Source organism: Rhopalosiphum padi, chromosome 1 (assembly GCF_020882245.1).
Source record: "Rhopalosiphum padi isolate XX-2018 chromosome 1, ASM2088224v1, whole genome shotgun sequence".
Classification (NCBI taxonomy): Eukaryota; Metazoa; Arthropoda; class Insecta; order Hemiptera; family Aphididae; genus Rhopalosiphum; species Rhopalosiphum padi.
Window position 1 is genome coordinate 62,347,477 of NC_083597.1, and position 20,615 is coordinate 62,368,091.

Consider the following 20,615-nt stretch of genomic DNA (forward strand, 5'->3'; position numbering starts at 1 on the left):
AACACATAATATTTATATTTATTATAATATTATTTGTCTTTTTTTTAAACACTTTAAATTTATCTTATAAATTTAATAAAGCATACCTATCCTAATATGTTATGCCTAAATAAAATTATGTTTAAATATTTAATTTGTCAGGTCTTTCATCCTCTCATATGGACAATTAAATCTACCCACATAATTAGCCAAAATGTATGCAACAAATAAAGCGAATTAAAGGTGCTTCAATAACTTATCTCTCTTCTTAAATTATTATAAAATGAGTTACTACCCATTTCCTAAGTTTAGTCAGCGTTCATTGCATAGTACATTAATATCTATAACCTACCTATGTGTATGGGCTTATTTTTCAAAATACTTTTAATAAGTCGTCTTTATAATAATATTATGTTAGTAGATGTAAGTATGTAACTTTAATACTATTATTATACTAAGTTAACTAGTAACCGAGTTTCTTTGAACGAACTAAAATTTGAAAATTCACATGACTTTTTTATGAAAGAGTCGGATTGGACGTGTCAAATGTTTTCCAATAAAATGGGCCCCAAATGTAAATAAATCTATAAAATGGTCAATACCATTTAAAAAAAAAAACGTGCTCGTTTAATATACCATGTACGGGCGGCGGTAACTGAATAATATTGCATTATCAAAGATCAAACTACGTAACTATCTACGACGAATCAAAGTTAGTATTTATATGTAACCTGCCTATTATAATGCATTAAAATTTTAATTTGATAAAAAAAAAATGCGTACGATAAAGTATTGCACGTACGTTACACCGGAACAACGGTGCAATATACGAGTATAGAGACAGTAGAGATAATTAAGATAATTAGATAACGAGTTGTGATGAAAAAGTTTGCAAATGTCGTAGCTATATAAGATATATAATATGTATATGTATAAGATAATTTTTTTTTAAATATAAATATATATATATATATATTATAATATAATAAACTATAAAAATTATTATGTATAGTTTATACAAAATTATTGTGGTTAATTCACTTAACTGTATATTTTTTACAGATTATTATAAAATATCAAACCGCAATAGTTGACCTCTAAGATTGATCAAATGTCTGTGTTAATTTGTCTGTGTATAATATGTAACGTACTAAATATAGTATTAGAAATTATAGATGCATCTTACATTTTATTCAACATATTATCATTATAAATTATTACCTTGTCGATAGATACCAAATTACAATGTATATACAATGGTATAAACAAACTTTTTAGTTTTATTTGACCTGTAATTATTATCGTAGTACTTAAATTACAAAAATATGGTGAATGAATGTATCTTTTTTTTAAATTTTCTATCGTAATAGTTGTTTTTGAGAAGTTACACAAGTCATATTTATAACTGATTAACGTATATTTTGGTATAAATAGGTATTATATATATTTTATATGACATCGCTAAACATCGAAAACATAAACCATTTTATGCACTTGGTCGTAAGAAAAATATAATGTGATAGTTAGATATTATATCAATTGATTTGATTGGTGTTTTTATTTTCATATTGCATGTGGCATAAAGCTCCGATCGTTCGTAACTTTCGGTCGCATGTTATGTTTCTTTCGTGTTCTCTCTTGGCCGAAATACCCAATCATTGAAATATTATAGTATTTATTATAAAAAAAAATAAAATAACACGAAACTCTGTTGACGGCCGTGAGCTATTCATAGCGTACTACGTAATTACAATAATATTATTATATGACTTTGTAAAATATGACTATCATATTATTATTACATTTACATAATAATATTGCATTATTCCATCATGATATCTTTGTAGAATAATATATGATTATCATTATAGAAATGCGACTACTGAACATCTAAGGTCGTGTGTATAGGTTTGTGTGTCGGTTTGTACCTACATATACTTAAAAGCTCGTTAGCGTGTGATATATAACATAACATAAATTATTAATTGATATAATAATCGTCATACACAATAATTAATTTAATTATACATGATACATATAATGTCACATGAGATTAATTCATTCACAACGTTTTACGGTATTAATGTTTTCATTTTCTGTGTGTTTGACTATACTTGATCAGATCGAATACACAAATATTTGTAGAGTTGCAAAAAAAAAAAACCTAACAAATAATAATACATACAAATAATTAAAAAAAATGTATTAAATTATATTACCCCTATTATTTTTTCTTATTGAAAAGAAAGAAAGGCTTCAACATCTAAGGTTATTAGTCTTGTGTACATGCTACATTGTGTAAAAAATGTAATTTAAAGGGTACACATTTTTACATTTATATACATATTGATGTTGGGTTATTATCCTTATTAAATATTAGTTTATCAAAATAATAGCTTGTTACATTAAAAAATATTTTTAAGTTATAAAACGTTGTGTAACCTACATTAAAAATAATACTTATAAATTACTCACAAAAGGTTGCTTTCACGTCATTCAGAAGAAAATCTTTGAATATTGAATCATTTGATGGATGCTTATAGATTTCACCATTATTTTTTCCAACAGCTTTTCAATCAAATAGGAAGCGGTATTGACTCATATATATATATATATATATATATATATATTACATTTTTGGTTTGTAATACCCTTTATACATTCGATGTGCTGGGTATGGTCCCTTGACCCCGGTTTGTGGGTCTATAAAATGTACACTTTTTTATGGATAAATCCAAATATCACGAGGGTCTGAGTATAGTGGTCCACAATTTTGCTACTTGTACTCGCATATAGTTATTAGCGAAATGGTTTACTAATTATACCTAATCACGCGGTTGTCGGAGTTCGTAGTAGATCGCTAAAAATAAGTTATAGATTATGAAAAGTTGGGTAGATCGCTTAGGCCACCAGCAGGTGCGCATTATTTAATTATACAACGCGGGCGTATTTATGCGTTAAAAACAAAATCGATAACAGCACTAAAACGACTGTTATATCAATAAATCATAAACTATAATTAGTTTAAAATAAACAAAAAAAGTTTTAATGCAATGAAAAAAACAAAACAAAAATTATGCTTGCCGATGCTTTTAATATATATATATATATATTATGTATAATGTATATTGTTATAACGTTATGACATGCCACATATTCTGTACGTAAATAATAGATATCATGATATTACGTGTAATTTATGATACATCGAAAGTTATGTTTCGTTAGATTGGTCGATAAAGTAATATATGTAACGTTGTTGAATAACGATCGCACTCGTTGAATTTATTTCTGCGACCGTCTTAATAATACGTATTAAGCGCAATTTGAAGTCGAAAACAATTTTAACACAAAAAGGATTTTTTCAATTTCGTTTATTCGATTGAACGGACTACATTTGAGAACACAGACTTTTAATATAAAAAAAGAAACTTAATTTGTTTTAGACTCGACGTCTGACCGCAGTCTCGAAGGTCTATTTTATATTGGTTACCTCTTACCTATATATATATATATATATTTATATAAAAACATTGTGTTTTTTGTGGAGTAAATGATTTTATGGGCAATTACACAAATGCGGCTCAATAGATCGGAAATCGGATTGATTGTATTCGGCCGAGGAATCAATATACATTGTGTACACTGCCACGAAATTGATATTGTCTCACGGTACGACGTCGGAGTAATAACAGCGGCAACCTACACACTAATAAAATATTATAATAACCACGTTAAAATGTATAGTATCCGTAGTTATTTTACGTCCGCCCTTTTACTGGTGAATTTTTGTTTACCGCAAAATATTTCCAATGAATTTTCAACCACGAAAAAAAATTTTAAGGCTCAAATTTCCCTAGAGAATACATAATATTTCATCGTATAACATTTCAAGTAAAAATTCAATATGGCATTTTATTATCTCGATGTTTACATAGATATATAGCAAATATATTATATATAGTGACGAAGTTTTAATGTGGAGTGAATAATAATAATATTCATTAGGAATAATTTAACACAGATGGAAGGGGTTTAAAATATGGTCTGAGTAAATTTTCGCAGCTACATCGGTATCGAATCATCGATCGACCTCTGTGTTTTGTTAGTTTTGTCTGTAAGCACGCGCGCGCGCGTCCACGAGTGTGTGTATATGGTTTCTATTATTTTATAATCAATGCTGTTTTTTTATGTTGGTTCGTTCGCTCGATAGAAATATAAATCTGGCATAATTCGAGGGAAGTAAATTTACGGCCACACAGTATATTTTCGTCGTTCAGTGTATTATATATTTTAATCTATCGCAAAAGAAATGTATGTTTAAAAACAGACTGAACTTTATTTATTATTATTATTATTATTATTTTTTCTTCTTCTTAAAATCGAGAAAATAACAAATTGAGCAAAAATACGTGTAACGAAAAAAAATCTGTTGTTCGTGCCGTGTTGGCCTAAGTATGGTGTTCGCACCTTTTAGCTTGTCTCCGGAGTCTTTTCTCATTTATATTTATTTCGCGCCATGATGGATTGAGTTATTTTGAACGCTTGCCATTTGTTGAACACTGAAATAACCGTTGTGTATACGCGTCTAGAAATATTTTTAATGATGCACTTCATTAATATAATCCTATTGAACGTGAAACTGTCAAGTGTTTTAGCGATAACAAAATTAATTCATAATCGATTTATCAATTATATAATATTTGCGAACATACATAATTTAGTAAGACGGACGTTATTGATTATTTTAACAATTAAAACTTGATAATCATAAAACTTATAAACTGTATCGTTTGAAAACCATTAATTTAATTATTTAAAGTTCAATTTAGACACGAGATTATTATCTATATACATACATAGTTGGACGAGCATAATTTTATTTGTAAATTGTGCTATAAAAGTATTGTTTAAATTTCAACGTTATATTCAGTTAGATTATGAATTTTTTATCGAGAATTGTTCGTACTTTAAAGAAAAATATAAAAAAAGTATAAAATATAATATTAAATAATATTATGCTTCAACACGTTATTCAATTTCTACATGGTTATCGAATCTACTTAAAAATTAAATATTTTTAAGCTTCTAAAATTAAATTAAAATTTATTTACTGGCATAATTTGTTGAAAATATTTTAGGAATTCGAGTTTTAAATATGTATCTATACCTCGCTATGCACATGGCAACAGAGAATTATAATAATCCATATTTTTTTTTACGTACACAACTAGTCACCAACTTTTTGTGTAATATATTTTTACGATTTGCATACAATTAAAAATATTTCTATATTTTCAACCGTTTTAACTAGGTATGTTATATTAATTATAATAATTTAAAATGCAAACCGGATGAATGGTATTGCATAATTTTACTATTTTTAGATAAATATAATTACTATAAAACCCTATAATTATTGATATAATAAGTACTATTGATACACATAAACATTTTCAAATAAATTACTATTCTTGCATTTCAACTATATTAGGTTGCAGATATTTACAAATTGAATTTCGATAATACTCTCTATAACTAAATTTGTATGTATTGAAAACAAAATAAAGAATAAAATTATTTTTATTAAAAACGATAAAGCAGTAGGTAGATCAACGGACACCTCGTACATTGAAAGCGTCCAACGACCTAACGAACGCGAATCACGAATATTATTATTATTATTATTATTGACGGCGGTTTAATTAAAAAACAAATCACTTTTTTACACGATACTACTTTTGTACGTATTACAATATTTTAAATCAATATTATATTATTTATATACAGTCAACCCTATGTAACTCTGAGTTCGAAGAAAAAAAATCAAGTTATTATACATCAAAAACCATGCATGTATTACGGCGTTTGAAGGAGAATTTTTGTATCGAGAATTTCAATTCATTAAGGCCCGAGTTACCGAGAGTCCGCCTATAACATATTATTATAACATAATTGGCGTATCGCGGTGCGGTGTTCTGATTTTTCCGTACAAAGCAGTAGGTAGGTATATACCGATCCGGAAACTGCATTAGTTCTCGGAACCACTGCGTGAGCACATATTTCAAAAATTATGGCCAACATGACAACAATTTTCGATAGTCGATAAATAACTATTATAAAAGTATAATATTGTTTTCGTTTTCATGTTGGCAGTCGGCTATTATTCTTGATATAGACCTCCCCATTACTATATATGTGTGCGTTTATTATATTATATACACAATAGAAACTGTACACCAGTGACTTCGTCGCTAAACGTACGTAATACTGTGCAAGAAAAATGGTTATACCGTGACTTACCTGTTGCATTTGTAGTGAGATATTAAATAGCTCTCCGCGTACCTATTTGTCCTATTTGCTATAATATAGTATTTTGTTCTTAGATTCAATGCTATTGGCCATGATTACGATGTAAATAACTATGATTAAAATGTGTATGAAACCACGTTGACGTCCGTTAAAAATTAATATGAATAATAATAATAATAAATCAATATGACGGAAGTAAAACGCAGTTATTTTTTGATGGTATACGCGTTACGCGTTTTAACCTCTCTCATGATTATTAATTTCAATCAATGATTATATATGTTGTATATAATTTTTTTTTTTTACAAAACTCGGTGCTTATAAAACTGTTACTCACGTACACCATCAAAACTTTAAACATGGTTTTGACCTAAATTGTTCAACCCTCGGTGTTCTACCTTTGGCCGTAATGTCGAAAAAAATCCATTCAGAAATTCGGCTCCGCCTCGTCTTCGACGCACGCAATGCCGTCACACGAAACGAGCTACATTATATATTATATTACACGGAGGATAGAGAGAGAGAGAGGTATGCACACAGTCGTTTCGCCGTAAACTACAATAAATATTTATGGTATAAACTTTGTGGGATACGTTCGATTCGTGGTTAACATTATACGTTTGGCAGTTAATTTTCTGAAAAAAAAAATAGTTAAATATGTGACTTGTGACTTGGCGTTACGCACCGATGTTATTTCGAAAAATATTAACGGTTTTTAATATATATATATATATATTAAATAATCTAAAATTATTAAAAAACAATATTGTTGAAAAAAATGTATATGTTTCACTGATTTTTATCTTGATATTTCTTAAGAATTTAAATATTTTCATACAATAAGATATATTTGATTTTATATATTCCATAATAAAATATTTTGTTTTTAGAATATCAATGTATAAATATTAAATTTCGAGTACGATTATAGTCATTAAGTTATAAGTATTTTAAAGGTTAGATGAGTGGATAGTATATTATTAAATTTATACCGTTCATTAGTTATTAGTAGTCATGACTAAGTAGGTACTCGTTAGAAAATCGATTTTTATATATTGAAAAAATATATTCTGCTTATGAATGTAAAATTAAATACGCATACTGTCTTCAACATTTATTTTACAAAAATGTTGTTTTATATTGACTTTAAATTATGGTTTAAAAAAAAAAAATATTCCCAAAAACTTTTTAATACTTTATCAATAAAATGAGTGTTTACTTTTAAAAGGATCATTTTGTGTAGAAGTTAATATAAAATATTTAAAAATATCTATACCCTTTATCGGTACTGCAATACCTATCACCAGTAAAACAAAGTTAAAATAAACAAACGCTGTTATTAGAAAATTGAGGAAAAGACATAAAGTGATATCGAATTACAAAACAACAATACATTCAAATGTTTTAATAAGTCCAACACGTAATTTACCATCTATATATAATATACATGTATGTCATATATATTTTTATAGAAAGTTTAAAATAGTATAATATAATATATATGATTTTTTTTATCGTAATATAATATCATCTACATAATAATAAGTGTTTTTAAATGGAAATAGTTTCATCAGTAAGATATGCTCAACTGGGATATGTAATGTTACTTAAATTGTTACAATATAATATTAATAATCTATAATAATAGTTAATGAATAATAATGATAATAATAATAATAATTAACAATTCACGCGAAAAGCACGTTACAAGTTGAATACAAACACTCGACAACCGTTTACTTGTATTTGGTCAGTGGAGGAAGGCAGTATAATGTCTGGATATTGTATCGTATGGGGTTGTTTGGGTAGTGGACAGGAGTGGGGTGAAAATTCGATGTTCACGGTGACGTTATATTATTACATCGTATACGTATGTACAAGGCACCCCGTTTAATAATTGATCATCACGTGTCTGTTCACGGCATCGTCGTTAGAAAACGCGCCCGAATGACCTCGAGCGAGTATTTTTTTTTCCAAAAAAATATACACCTATGGACGTGGTATTACATTCGCGCACGAGCAGTCGTCACGCGTCCGGTGCCCATTCGTGCGGTATAAAACGGGCTACAAGTGGCATCACCACCAACATCATTAGTAGTGTCATGTCCAGAGACTTGGCAGGCGATGCCGGGTTGCAACCGTCTGCGTCGTCGCAACTCTGCAAACAACCGTCGACATACCTAAAAATAATAAAAAAAAGTACATAAATTATAACATTTCTATAAGCTTGCTAAAAGTCCTAAGTACATATATACAATTAAATTGAATAATAAAACACGACTGTCGATTGTTGTACGATTACAACCTACATATACTGATTGCAATCCGTAAACATAGCAATGGTGGATTTAACAGTCGTTTCGTTGGCAAACACCGACGGTCCAGCATGTATTTTATTCTAGAGTTTGCTCCTATTACAGTGAAAAGATTTTTTAAAAGGTAGCCGATGTGTCACGTCTCACTGTGATTTTGCTCGACCATCATTTCAAAGGCTGGAAAGTTTTTTAACTGAGTTAAGTTAATAAAAAAAAAAAAACCGAAATAATGTTAAGTGAATTGTTAACTTTTTTTTTACTCAGTTAAGTTAATAGTTGTATAGAAACCAACTGAGGTAAAGTATTTTTTTTTTAATATACATTCAATAAATAGCTTATAGATAATTTAAAATAAATGTCCGTATTTCTATTGAGCGATCCTTACTAATGGCAAAAATATCCTAAAAAAATACATTACCAATGATTATATTTTATTATATCTATAATTATTATTTATATTTAATAAACGTAACATGGATTTTATTTAAATAATTTTCATTTATTAAACTGATATAAATAAAATTAAGTAAAATTAAAAATGTATAGTTAATACAGGTTAAATGCAAAAATTTGAAATTAACTTAAATTTTCAACTAGTTTATACTTAGTACTTAGCATAGCAATTAAATCAGCCAATGTGGTTAATATACAAATATACAATGTAGTATATCCCTACTTAACATATTAAATACATAGAAAGCCGTTGAATAATATTATTATAATACACATGAATTTGCGATCAGTTGACGATTAATATTGCCGACTTGAGCACTATAGTATATAGATATTACTCGCAGAACGTTTCGAAACGCTCAGCAATCATCCATAGTGAGTTTTCAATATGATATTTTTATTAAAACGACTGGACATCCAGATTATATGGTATCCATACTAATCATATTGATTGATTAGTTACATAATATTTATTATATTCCTTGGTCTATTCATACGAACAATGGATATCCGTGGTACACTTTATTGGACCCCGTCGATTACACGAATTCGTTGTTTTTATGTGAAATTTATTGTGTAAAATGAAAATTTGCATACTTTCAGGTTAATCCTAATTAATCCAGACTGTTAAAAACGTATACGCAGGTGGAATAACTTATTATATTATTATAGTATACTACCAAGTACAGAGGTAAAAACGGGGATTCACGAATTAGTCCGAAAGGTGTAAAAGAAATCAAATATACACATATATCTAATCACATCTCTTCGTCAGTTTATTTGAAATTATATGTAAAACGATATTCTTTGAGTTTATTAATTTTAAGTAAAACAATAGGTGCGAGTTTTTATTTTTATTTATATTATATCTACAGCCGACATCCGATTACTGATAGACTGATTTGACGTCGTAATAATACAGTACAACAAATTTTGATTTGCGGATGACGTAACAAATAACAATAACATCAAAATGTGAACGAAATACAAAAATATTACCGTACAATACGACTGTCGCGAAAAAAAAAATGTCTCGTCTTTGATCGCAATATGATAATATAATATGCAACAACAAAACACCGCCTATGGTACTAAAGCGTGGAAACGAATTCGACTACCTATATTGTAAGAAACCAGGAAATCGAGTCGTCTAACGAGTATCACGGTGGCTGGTGACACACAAAAGAAAAAATAAGTATAATAAACCGGGGAAAATGCGCACTCCGTGTAAGAAAAAAAAATGTATTAAATAGCACTGGCTTGAGAGAGGAGGAAAATCGATTGAAAACTTATGTCTTCATTTGGCCAGAGTGAGACTGCAGGAAAATAAAAAATGAAATATAAATAATTTCATAAATTTGAACGATGTAGAGAAAAATATATAAAATCAGCTGGAAAGAATATTATGCCAAATAAACGTAATCACGACGAATGATTGAATATTTAATTAGTAATCAAACTTTTATAAATATCTATATAAATTAAATTAACTCTGTGTAAATTGGTTGTATCTAATTGTTAAAAAAAAAACACGAAAACGATTTTATATAGTTATTCATATTTTTGATTTTATGTATTATTTTGTTATAATAACTATAGTTTTAATCGATGAATAACATTTTCTCGCCTTATTCATTCTGTTAAGACTATAGGAAAAACCATTTTAAAATTAATTTAATTTTCGATGTCCATCAGGTTGATTTAATTTTTATATTTCTTTAATAAAATTATTTTGTTTTATATTATATAGTTATTGCCAAATAAATTTATAATGCACGTTCAATACATTTTAAACAATATTTTACTCAAATTTAAAAAAAAAACAATCAACGCCTGCACAATATTTCAATTTAGTGTTCTTATATAAATCGGTCTGTGTAGTCATCTTTATTATATAGGTGTATTTTATTTATAAGACGATTCGCCTAACTTAATCAACCGCATTCTTTTTTTTAATCAGAATTTGATAAGGCTTGTTTTGCCCTGTGTATTAGATAACCTTACTTGTCATCGAAATAGAATCCTCCGCAATGTGACATTCGAATAATTTCTGTGTCTGTGGTCAAGGTTCCGCTATCCAATGCACATCCTCTAACCGTAACGTGCTGTCCGGTACTTTCTAAAAAAAATAAGAAAAAAAATATACAAAACAATTTTACTTTAATATAGCAAATAATAAATATCTAGAACAAAAACACCATTACAATTCAAAATATAGTCGAGCCGCGATAACTTGAAGTTGAATGGAGATAAAAATTCGCTTCCAGATATGTATTATTCGAGATATTTAACTAGAATTCATAATAATTTATATTTCTAAGGAAATAAAAAAAAATGCGAATTGGTTCGAGTTATCGCGACTCGGCTATATATGATTTCGAGGAAGACCGATGCAAAGTTTAATTGAATGAAAAGACGTGAGTGAAAATTGCGGTAGAAAACGATTAGAAAAAGACATCAAAATAATTTGTGATTTAATTTAACTCTGCACAATTTTTTTTAAATGCCAGACTGTCTTAAATCCTAATAATGACCTAATGTGATGGTTTTGTGTTCAAATATTTTTACAAAATAAAGAAACACCAATAAAATAAATATGGTGGTCTTGGATCGAAGCATCTGCTATTAGATAAATTAAATTATAATATAACAGTATTATGAATATAAATATATTTCTTTAGAAATTAGCAAGTACAGAAAAATTGTAAAATGACGAGTTAAAAACTATAGTAAATAAATAATTATATAATGTATATGTAAACGTATCCACTTCTGAAAAAAAAATAATATACCATCGAAATACTAAATACTATGTTTCATATGTTTCATATGATTTATGATCATTATTAACATCGTTAACATTTAAAATAAATTTAGGTCTCAAAAATGTATCAGTATCAGCTACAAAATGGTCAGAACATGCACAGACCATCGAGTAATTGCGGAAATCGGTGAAAACGAGAGATGAAAGGCACTCGGACGATCATTTGTCAATGTTCGACTCCTATACTTCTGAACATCAAGGCAGACGAATAACAACACGAAATAAGACAACTCCCTGTCAGCTCCACGTGATAGATATCGCAAGATAAAACTACCATTGATGAGTAATTTCTTTAGATATCTTTATCATCTTAATGTATATGTGTATTATCATACGATAAAACGTATTTTCTGGTTTTTGTTTCAGAGGAGATTACACGTAACGATACATAGGTACATATAGATATTAGAAGATATACATATTATATAATATCATATATTTTCGTCTTGACATTATACGGACGAAAAACTAGAGCGTACCGGTAGGTATAGGTATATGTGATTATGCCGTGTGTGCGTATAATATTATACTCACTGTAGTAACCGGTGAGCTTGATGCACGCGGTAGCCGGAAACAAACCGTTGCGGCCTTTCCGCCCACCCATGCACGGCGACTCTAAAAGCCCCGAGCTGAAATTGTTGTGGAACGGATCGTCGCACGCACGGTTCTGCCATTCCAGTGAAACGCACTTGAAACAATCGATACCGGCGTCTGAAAACGATAGAATCGCGTGCCAACTATTATACATCATCATAATCACAATAATAATAATAATAATAATCATAATAATAATAGAATTTCGGTTATGGTTGCTGCGCCTGTATATGCTACGCGTGTGCGGTTATCGTGTTGTCTCGTCGTTCACTATTGGTAGATATATTTTGAAAAAGATACTACGACGACGTTATGAGATACAGCAGATTTTGTTTATGAATTATTATGGGTACGTGTAACGCAGTGCTTACACAACCGTGACTTTTGTCGATTAATAACGAGACGCACAAACAACGTCTATTACCGAGTAAAAGAGAAGAATATTTCCGAGAGAATGACGGATATTTTATCCTTTTTCATTAAACATAATAAATTGTCTAACGAATATAATATAACTAGTTGTCGTTCTCGTGCACTTGATCGTCCATTCAATTGACGCCTCTTAGGTGATTCAAACTTTGTTTAATTCGTTGTTTAATAAGTACTCGTCGTTCGTAGGTGTCGTCTACGATAAGTGTTCCTTTTATACCTTTATTTACGTATTGGCCGATTATTTAAAAAATTGATAATTCGATTATTATAATTATCTTATAAAATCAAAAATAAGCTTAAAACCTCCTCCGCCCGAATAAAACGAATTTTACCAGTAGACGATGAACTAACACACCGTGTGCTACATCGTCATTTATCGCTTTTAATATACTTATCAGTTCACTGGTAAACAGTTAATTTTTTTTTACAATTTCATAATCATTATTTAATATTAACTGAAAAAATTAAGTTAATACAATATTTACAATACTTTTATTTGTATTAAGCTCGACTTCATCAGGGAAATAGTTGTAATAAAAAATTTTTTGTATTAAATTAAAATTTTATATTTTTGGACGTCACTATATATTCTATATTTCTATACATTCTTATTTTATCACTTAATATTCCGTGGATGGGTGTTGGGTCTATAAAATTATTCGTACGAGTATAATCTACCCAGTAGTATATGCTGTTTCGTTTTTTTTTTTTAAAAACAAAAACCACATAATGATCGGATGTGTGGTTTCCGAGATCATTGGCATCTACGATTCACACATATTTTTTTTTAAATTTATATATACAAATAGATATAACGCTAATATATATTATATTATTACAGTAATATACTATGGGAAAACGTAAAACGCATTATTAACTTCTTGTTAGATAAAATAATATTTATAATATTATAACACTATATGAAATAGGTAATAATATTATAATAATATGACATTAACTGAGAAATATTCCTATTTTAAAGTTTGGTAATAAGACGATTAAAGTAGTTGCTAAAATTTCGATTTCGTGAAGTATACATTTTGCTAAATCGCTTATTACCTTCTTATTTCACATAGAAAATATAATGTACCTCTGTATAATGTAGACACGTATATTCCTCCTTTAGAGTACCTACTACACGTTCATAAATAGTTTATTTAATGCTTTTTAACATTTGAAAGATTCACTTGGACTACAATCCTAGTAAAAGAATACATTTTTATCGTATAAATAGATAAATTTTGATCTTACAGTATTGCTTTTATTTTTTTAATATCAATAAAAAAGTTGTTATTGTTTAAAAAAAAAATGTTATTTTTAAGTCTTTTAAACTTCAATAACTTTTTTTTGAAAACTTAATATTGAAATAATAAAAGACGAGATACCACATTAAAAGTTTTGTCTGTGGTAAAAATGTGGTTTCTTAGCTTACTACATACTCGCGGTTCTTTTTCACACTAAATCGTCGAGCTTTATCATTTCGTGATTTCACCATAACTTCCAAATTTATTCGGACATAAAAACTAAAAACCTTTTATACCTAAATAACTAAAAATTATTATTCAATAATTTAATAATTTAATAATAATGTGAAAATTTAATTAAAATGTCCAATATTATGCCTCTTAGAAAAATGAAAATGTCGGATTTTTTAAGAAAAAACAAATTGAGTGAACGCAGCGTTATTGAGTTAAAAATATATATAATGTAATTACACGTAACGATAGCCGAACTGTTTTTATAAAAATCTATATTATTATTGTAGTATATATTTTTATATTTAACACCAATAGTTAGTTTTTTTTTTGGATTAATTTGTCATGTGCAGAACAAACATTTATCATGTCGTAACAAGAATAACGCATTTCCAATAATAATATAAATAAAAGTATATTTCCTAAGTGGGCGAAAAACATGTTTTGTACATTTAATGTGTATATGATTTACCCGCGAACGTTGAAGATAGAAAATAATTCAATATCCTTTTTTTTCTTTTTTTACAAAATATCGCAAAAAATCCATTTGCACGGGAAACCATTATATTATATAGGTACCTTTTCACACCCTTTTTGTTATGTAAAATATATCATTTCACTAATACGTATTCAATGATGCTATACAGATAAATATGATATTTTTTTTTATATAAAATTTGATACAACGATACCGTATACGAATATCGTGTCATATATTTATGACGCTTGAATATTAAAAAAAAAAAAAGTAAAAGTTCAGCTTATATTTATGTATATCTGGAATGTTAATGTTCTGTACACAATATATTTTTGTTATATTATTATGTACGCCCACTAACTTGCAGGTACTCTATTAGAATATTATAACATGAATAAATATGAAGATAAATCTTGTTTTTTATAGCTTGAAACTTCCATGTTGTAAGTAAAACTTTTTTAAATTACTAAACATCTAAACATCAAACGTTCTTTGGCTGCCAGCTATTTATCACAGTTATTGACTTATCATTGTACCATAAAAAGAAAATTTGCAGACTTTTTATTAGTTTTTTTTTCTATACTAATAATTATTAATAAAACTCGTTTGCGGATGAATTTCAAAATGTTTTTTTTCAGTCGTGTTATTATTAACTTTGCACTTATGTAGAAAGATAAACAGCACTGGTAGGTTCACCATTATATATTATATAAGTAAAGTAGCGGACGTAGCATATTGTATTGAAAAAGAACATGGTCAAAAAATGTACAATATGCATACAAAATAATAGTAATACTTTCATCAGAATAATTCTATACAAATATTTCCGTAATAATATGAAATTACATTATTATGATACCATTGGGTCAATGTATTTTTTCTCAATGTTTTAAAATTTTTACTTGCAATGAAGACGCGATCATAATCTTATTAATCTTAAAATAATTGCTTTTATTTCGATTAACGCTATTATTTTTATCCAGCAATCGTGTACTCATATTTCATTGCTGACATATAACCAATAACCATACATTATATGGTATGATATATTGCTATGTATTATTATTTACAATAATTCTGTATCGGTATACAATTTCTGTATGTAATATTATACGAACAACGAAAATTACGTTTCGTTCACAAATAAGTTTTACGAAGTTAATTTGTAATATCTATCGACAAATGCTTATAAACATATCAGTTACTATAATATTATATTTTAAGTGGATTAAAGTTTATCTTGGTTCCGTGTACACACACCGTTACTATACAGATAATGTAAAATAAATACCTACACATTATACGCGCGATAGTTTTGAACACCTTATAGTGTTACATTATATAAACATAGTGTTATTTTTATTTTTTAATAAAAGATTCGCTCGCTTTTAGCGTATAATAATATAATATATTATATAATGAGCTATAATAGCTATATATATATATATGTGTGTGTTACATACCTAAGTAAACATTTATACTACCGTATTACAGAAAAAGCAAACATTTTTAAAAAATATTATTGATTTCATCCACATTTTTTCATTTACTTATATATTTATTTTTTTAATAGCATTGAATCAATTAACTATAGCAACACGCAGTACCTACATTTTGGAAAATGTAATATATTTCGAGTTTAATAAGTTAAATAATATGACTTTTAGGAAAGTTATACTGTATAATAAATATGTATATGCAATGGATATGGATGATAGTGTAAAAAAGCTCTCAGGCTAAGGGGGAAAAACTCCTTTCTCTCCATCAACAACCCTAAAATACACCTCTGACATAACATATTAATATCTTCTCTGTATGAATTACTATTTTAAAAAACGAGTGCAGAGTTTATTTAGAAATCATAATAATACTATTACGGTATCGCAAAACATGCAATTTATTAATATGCGAAATAAAATCGTATCTGCATACTTAATATAAGTACGTACAAATATTTTACCAAGGATAATGTTGTTTTAATATATAATAATAATTAACACTCTACTTCGAAGGTCCACCCGCCAGAAAAACGGTATACCCACATTATTTTCATATTATTTATAACATAATAGTCGAAGTTAAATTGGTGGGATAGCATATGGACATATCTGTGTCAGAATAGACTTTTTAACCAGAAAATTCACACCGCAAACGGAACGTCGACCTATTTCACGCGTTTTGTTTATCCCTCGGCGATTTAATGCTCTTATCCCAAATAAATCGTACGCATTTATTTTCGTCCTGTCACTGATATTCGAACATTGGAACGTTTGTTTTAAGGTTTAACACTCGGTATACATAATTTAATAAGATTTACAACTCGCATCATGCGTGCGGATAATGTAAATAAATTGCAACCAACTGCTGTTTAAAACGTAACAAACAAAATATAAATAAACGAATGAAAAACGATTAAAATATAACACCAGTGATCGAGGAAAAATTCAAAGCACGACAATTTTTTTAAAACTTTAATTGTATCGTAAGTATTATTACATTTTCTTTTCCGATTTTTAACTGAATTGACTGATTTGTCGTGACGTGTATCTCGTACAAAGTGATTTGTACAATATCGTACAGAATACTTGATAAAAACAAGGAACCCCGTAGATATATTATTTGTTTCGTACCATTTATCGTTTTAAGTGTAATTTATTTTATTTTAGTTTGTATATCGTTTTAACGATAATAAATACCTGCAGATTCTACTAACGTTATGAGTGGAACACGTTTGGTTCTTTTTAAGTATTATTATTGTACCTATAGGCTATAATAATATAATTTATTATTAAATTATCATTAAATTAAATAGTAGAAATGAATAATGCCGTTAAAATAAAAATATTCAAGAAGTTGATTGATGTTGGTCGTTAAGGGGGAGTCATCCGTATCAGGAACTGTACTTGAAAAAAATTAAAACTTAACCCTTGGTCGAGTTTCAGTTGCGCCACTGAAGCGTTAAACCTGCTGCAGCAGTACGTTTTTAATACCTTCTCAACTTTATCGTTTTCGCAGCAGGTGTAGCGCGTTCAGAACACGCCAACATTTTTATCACCGTAAAAAATGTTGAATCACCACTCCGCCGTCATCATCACAGAAGATCGGCGGACAGGTATAGTGAAATTTGGTTTTCTATTTTCGGACCGCGTACGTAATAATATCGAGCGTTAAAAAAACAAATAAAAAATGTACATTTAAATAACAACAAAAAAAGCCAGCCCACGGCAATAGTAGTCGGACAAGGGTTAAGGTTTTGGCAACAATTACGATTACGTACTGGCATGAGAGCAATAACTGACGGAATCGAGTACAGCGTGCACTGCTCGTTCGAAAACAGTTGTTTTGATGTATTATAAAGTATAGTTTGACAGATCGTGCCGACGGAAATAGTAGATCGATTATAATTATTTATAGTATTCATTATAATAATACGAGTTTTCGACGAGTGGAATGATTTAATTCACGTAAAACGTTACAATATAGTAACGATATAAGTATTTACTTGTTACGACTACAAGCAAATTAAATAAAAAAAAACGGTAAAACACATTAATATAATTTAATATTACGGCGACCGGCATCGCAGTTAAATCATACCCACAGGTATCCTCCTTTTCGTTCACCGGGGAATATCAGTGGTATTAAAATGTGTAACCCCAACGAATCCGGAACGAATAATTACACGACTCAAAAACACCCAAAGTCTTAGGAAATAATTATCCACATTTGCGGTGTCACATTATATATTATTATGTAAATCGTATTTTATTTTGATATGCATGATAATTATTGTCAACACGACAACCAGACATATTATTCCGGTAAATATTAATGCGACATCTCAGAAGTGACACTATTCTCTCGTTATATTCGAACGGTAATGAAATATATTTTTGCATTCAACAATAATAAACGTACGAAATATCGCTGCAGGACTGTAGACAGTAAATTTCCCGGTTTATATCACTTTAATACGGGTAGTAAAATAATTAGAAAATCGCGTTTTTCATGTTCGGGGGTGCGAATTATTATTGAGGTATTTAATATTACACATTATATAGCATAAGTATAACAGCGTGGACGGTTAAAGGGAGGATAACGACCTACGTGCAGTAAAAACGACAGGGGTAGGTTAGGTATACGCGCGCATCTATATATCTATATATAATATCGCGTATAATTTGCGTTTAATGAAATTCTGAAGCGTTCACAATATATAACATGTAATGTATTAATAAATCATTGGCGGGCGACGACACACGAAAATATATCATATAATACTACGGAAGTAATACGACAACTATTACACATAATATCATCGTATACAGTTAGAGTCATAACTATATATATATATACAAGTGGCTAATTATTAAGTGTGTGTATTCGTGTGTCTGTATACAATATAATAGGTATGATGGCTTACTGGCGTCGGCTATGCAGGACAGGGTGCAGATGAGAGCGGTGACGAATGACGTGATGCTGTTGGCCGAGAGCATTTCATAATAGTATAATGATAATATAATAATATTATGATCGTCGTGAGATCGCTAACTATAAATAAATATATATATATATGTGTGTGTGTGTGTGTTTATAATATTATATTATTATTGTATAACGTCAAATAACATGTTATCGTATAGTGCGCGTGTTACGAGAGGGAATACGGCGCTTGGCGCTTACGACCAGTGCGTGCCCGGCGGCGGCGAAAACGGTACTGAAGTCGGGCGGCCAGCGGCGACGACGGATTTCGCGTGTGTGCAAAGGCACGGCGCGTGCGACTGTGCTGTAACGCCGGCGCGGCGATTTTGGCGTACACGCCACGCGAAACCACCGCGTCGCGCCACTTACGCCACTGCCCGCACCGCCACCGCACCGTCTCACTGCCTTTCGCACGTAACCGAACAGGCCTTTGCGTGCGGTTTGCGTATTATGCATTATAATGTGTGCGCGCGTGAGTGTACACAGTGACTTTGTGTATACTATACGTACTCACGTGTGTGTGTGTGTGTGTGTGTGTGTATACGCTCGCGGGACTCAACAGTTAATAAGTAAAACGCACACGCCATGTGCGCCCGCCGACGCCGCCGTCGCCGTCAGTGATCAATAAAAACCTGACGCGGCGACGGCTACGGCGGCGGCGGCGGCGGCGGTGGTGGTTTACGTTATCTATTTTATCGTTTGTCCGGTCACACACACACACACACATATATAATACACAAATGTTAAATAATATAATACATTTACGACGGCGTGTGTACAACCCGTAAGGCGGACGGCTTCGACGACCTTTGTATGCCAACGACCGGAGCGTATACATGTAATTGTCCACTACCTATATATATATATGTGTGTGTGTGAACGGCTCCATCGTATGCGATTTAATACAATATTATATATATATATATATATTATACGATGGTCACGGCGGCAATCGGCTTTTTTGTCCCATCAGACGACCGTCTTCAGAAAGAGAGAAAGAGGGAGAGAGAGTGAGCGAGAAAGAGACGGATACGGTTTTTATTATACTATTTTACTGTGTATAATCGATCCGACTGAAGTTATAGTTATGTGTTTATTAGAAACACACACGGTAAAACGTATCGTTTTGTATAGTATAAAAAGTATAAAAACGGTTCTCTAGAAAAATCTAAAACAAACGAATCGTATAAATACAGTAGGTGGTATAATACACGCAAGTATACGACTATAAAATATATAAATATATTATGGAGTTTATACTCGTTCTCTTG

General features: G+C 29.6%; 1 protein-coding gene across 1 annotated transcript; it reads right to left on the bottom strand.

The window, feature by feature from the left end:
- Positions 1 to 7,667: 7,667 nt before the first annotated feature.
- LOC132917856 (uncharacterized) lies at positions 7,668 to 19,658 on the bottom strand. Its single transcript, XM_060978812.1, has 4 exons — positions 19,286 to 19,658; positions 12,418 to 12,594; positions 11,064 to 11,178; positions 7,668 to 8,471 (listed from the first exon to the last, which is right to left on the bottom strand). Exons 1-4 carry the CDS (start codon positions 19,356 to 19,358, stop codon positions 8,318 to 8,320), a joined length of 519 nt encoding a protein of 172 aa, XP_060834795.1. The 5' UTR covers positions 19,359 to 19,658; the 3' UTR covers positions 7,668 to 8,317.
- Positions 19,659 to 20,615: the final 957 nt, after the last annotated feature.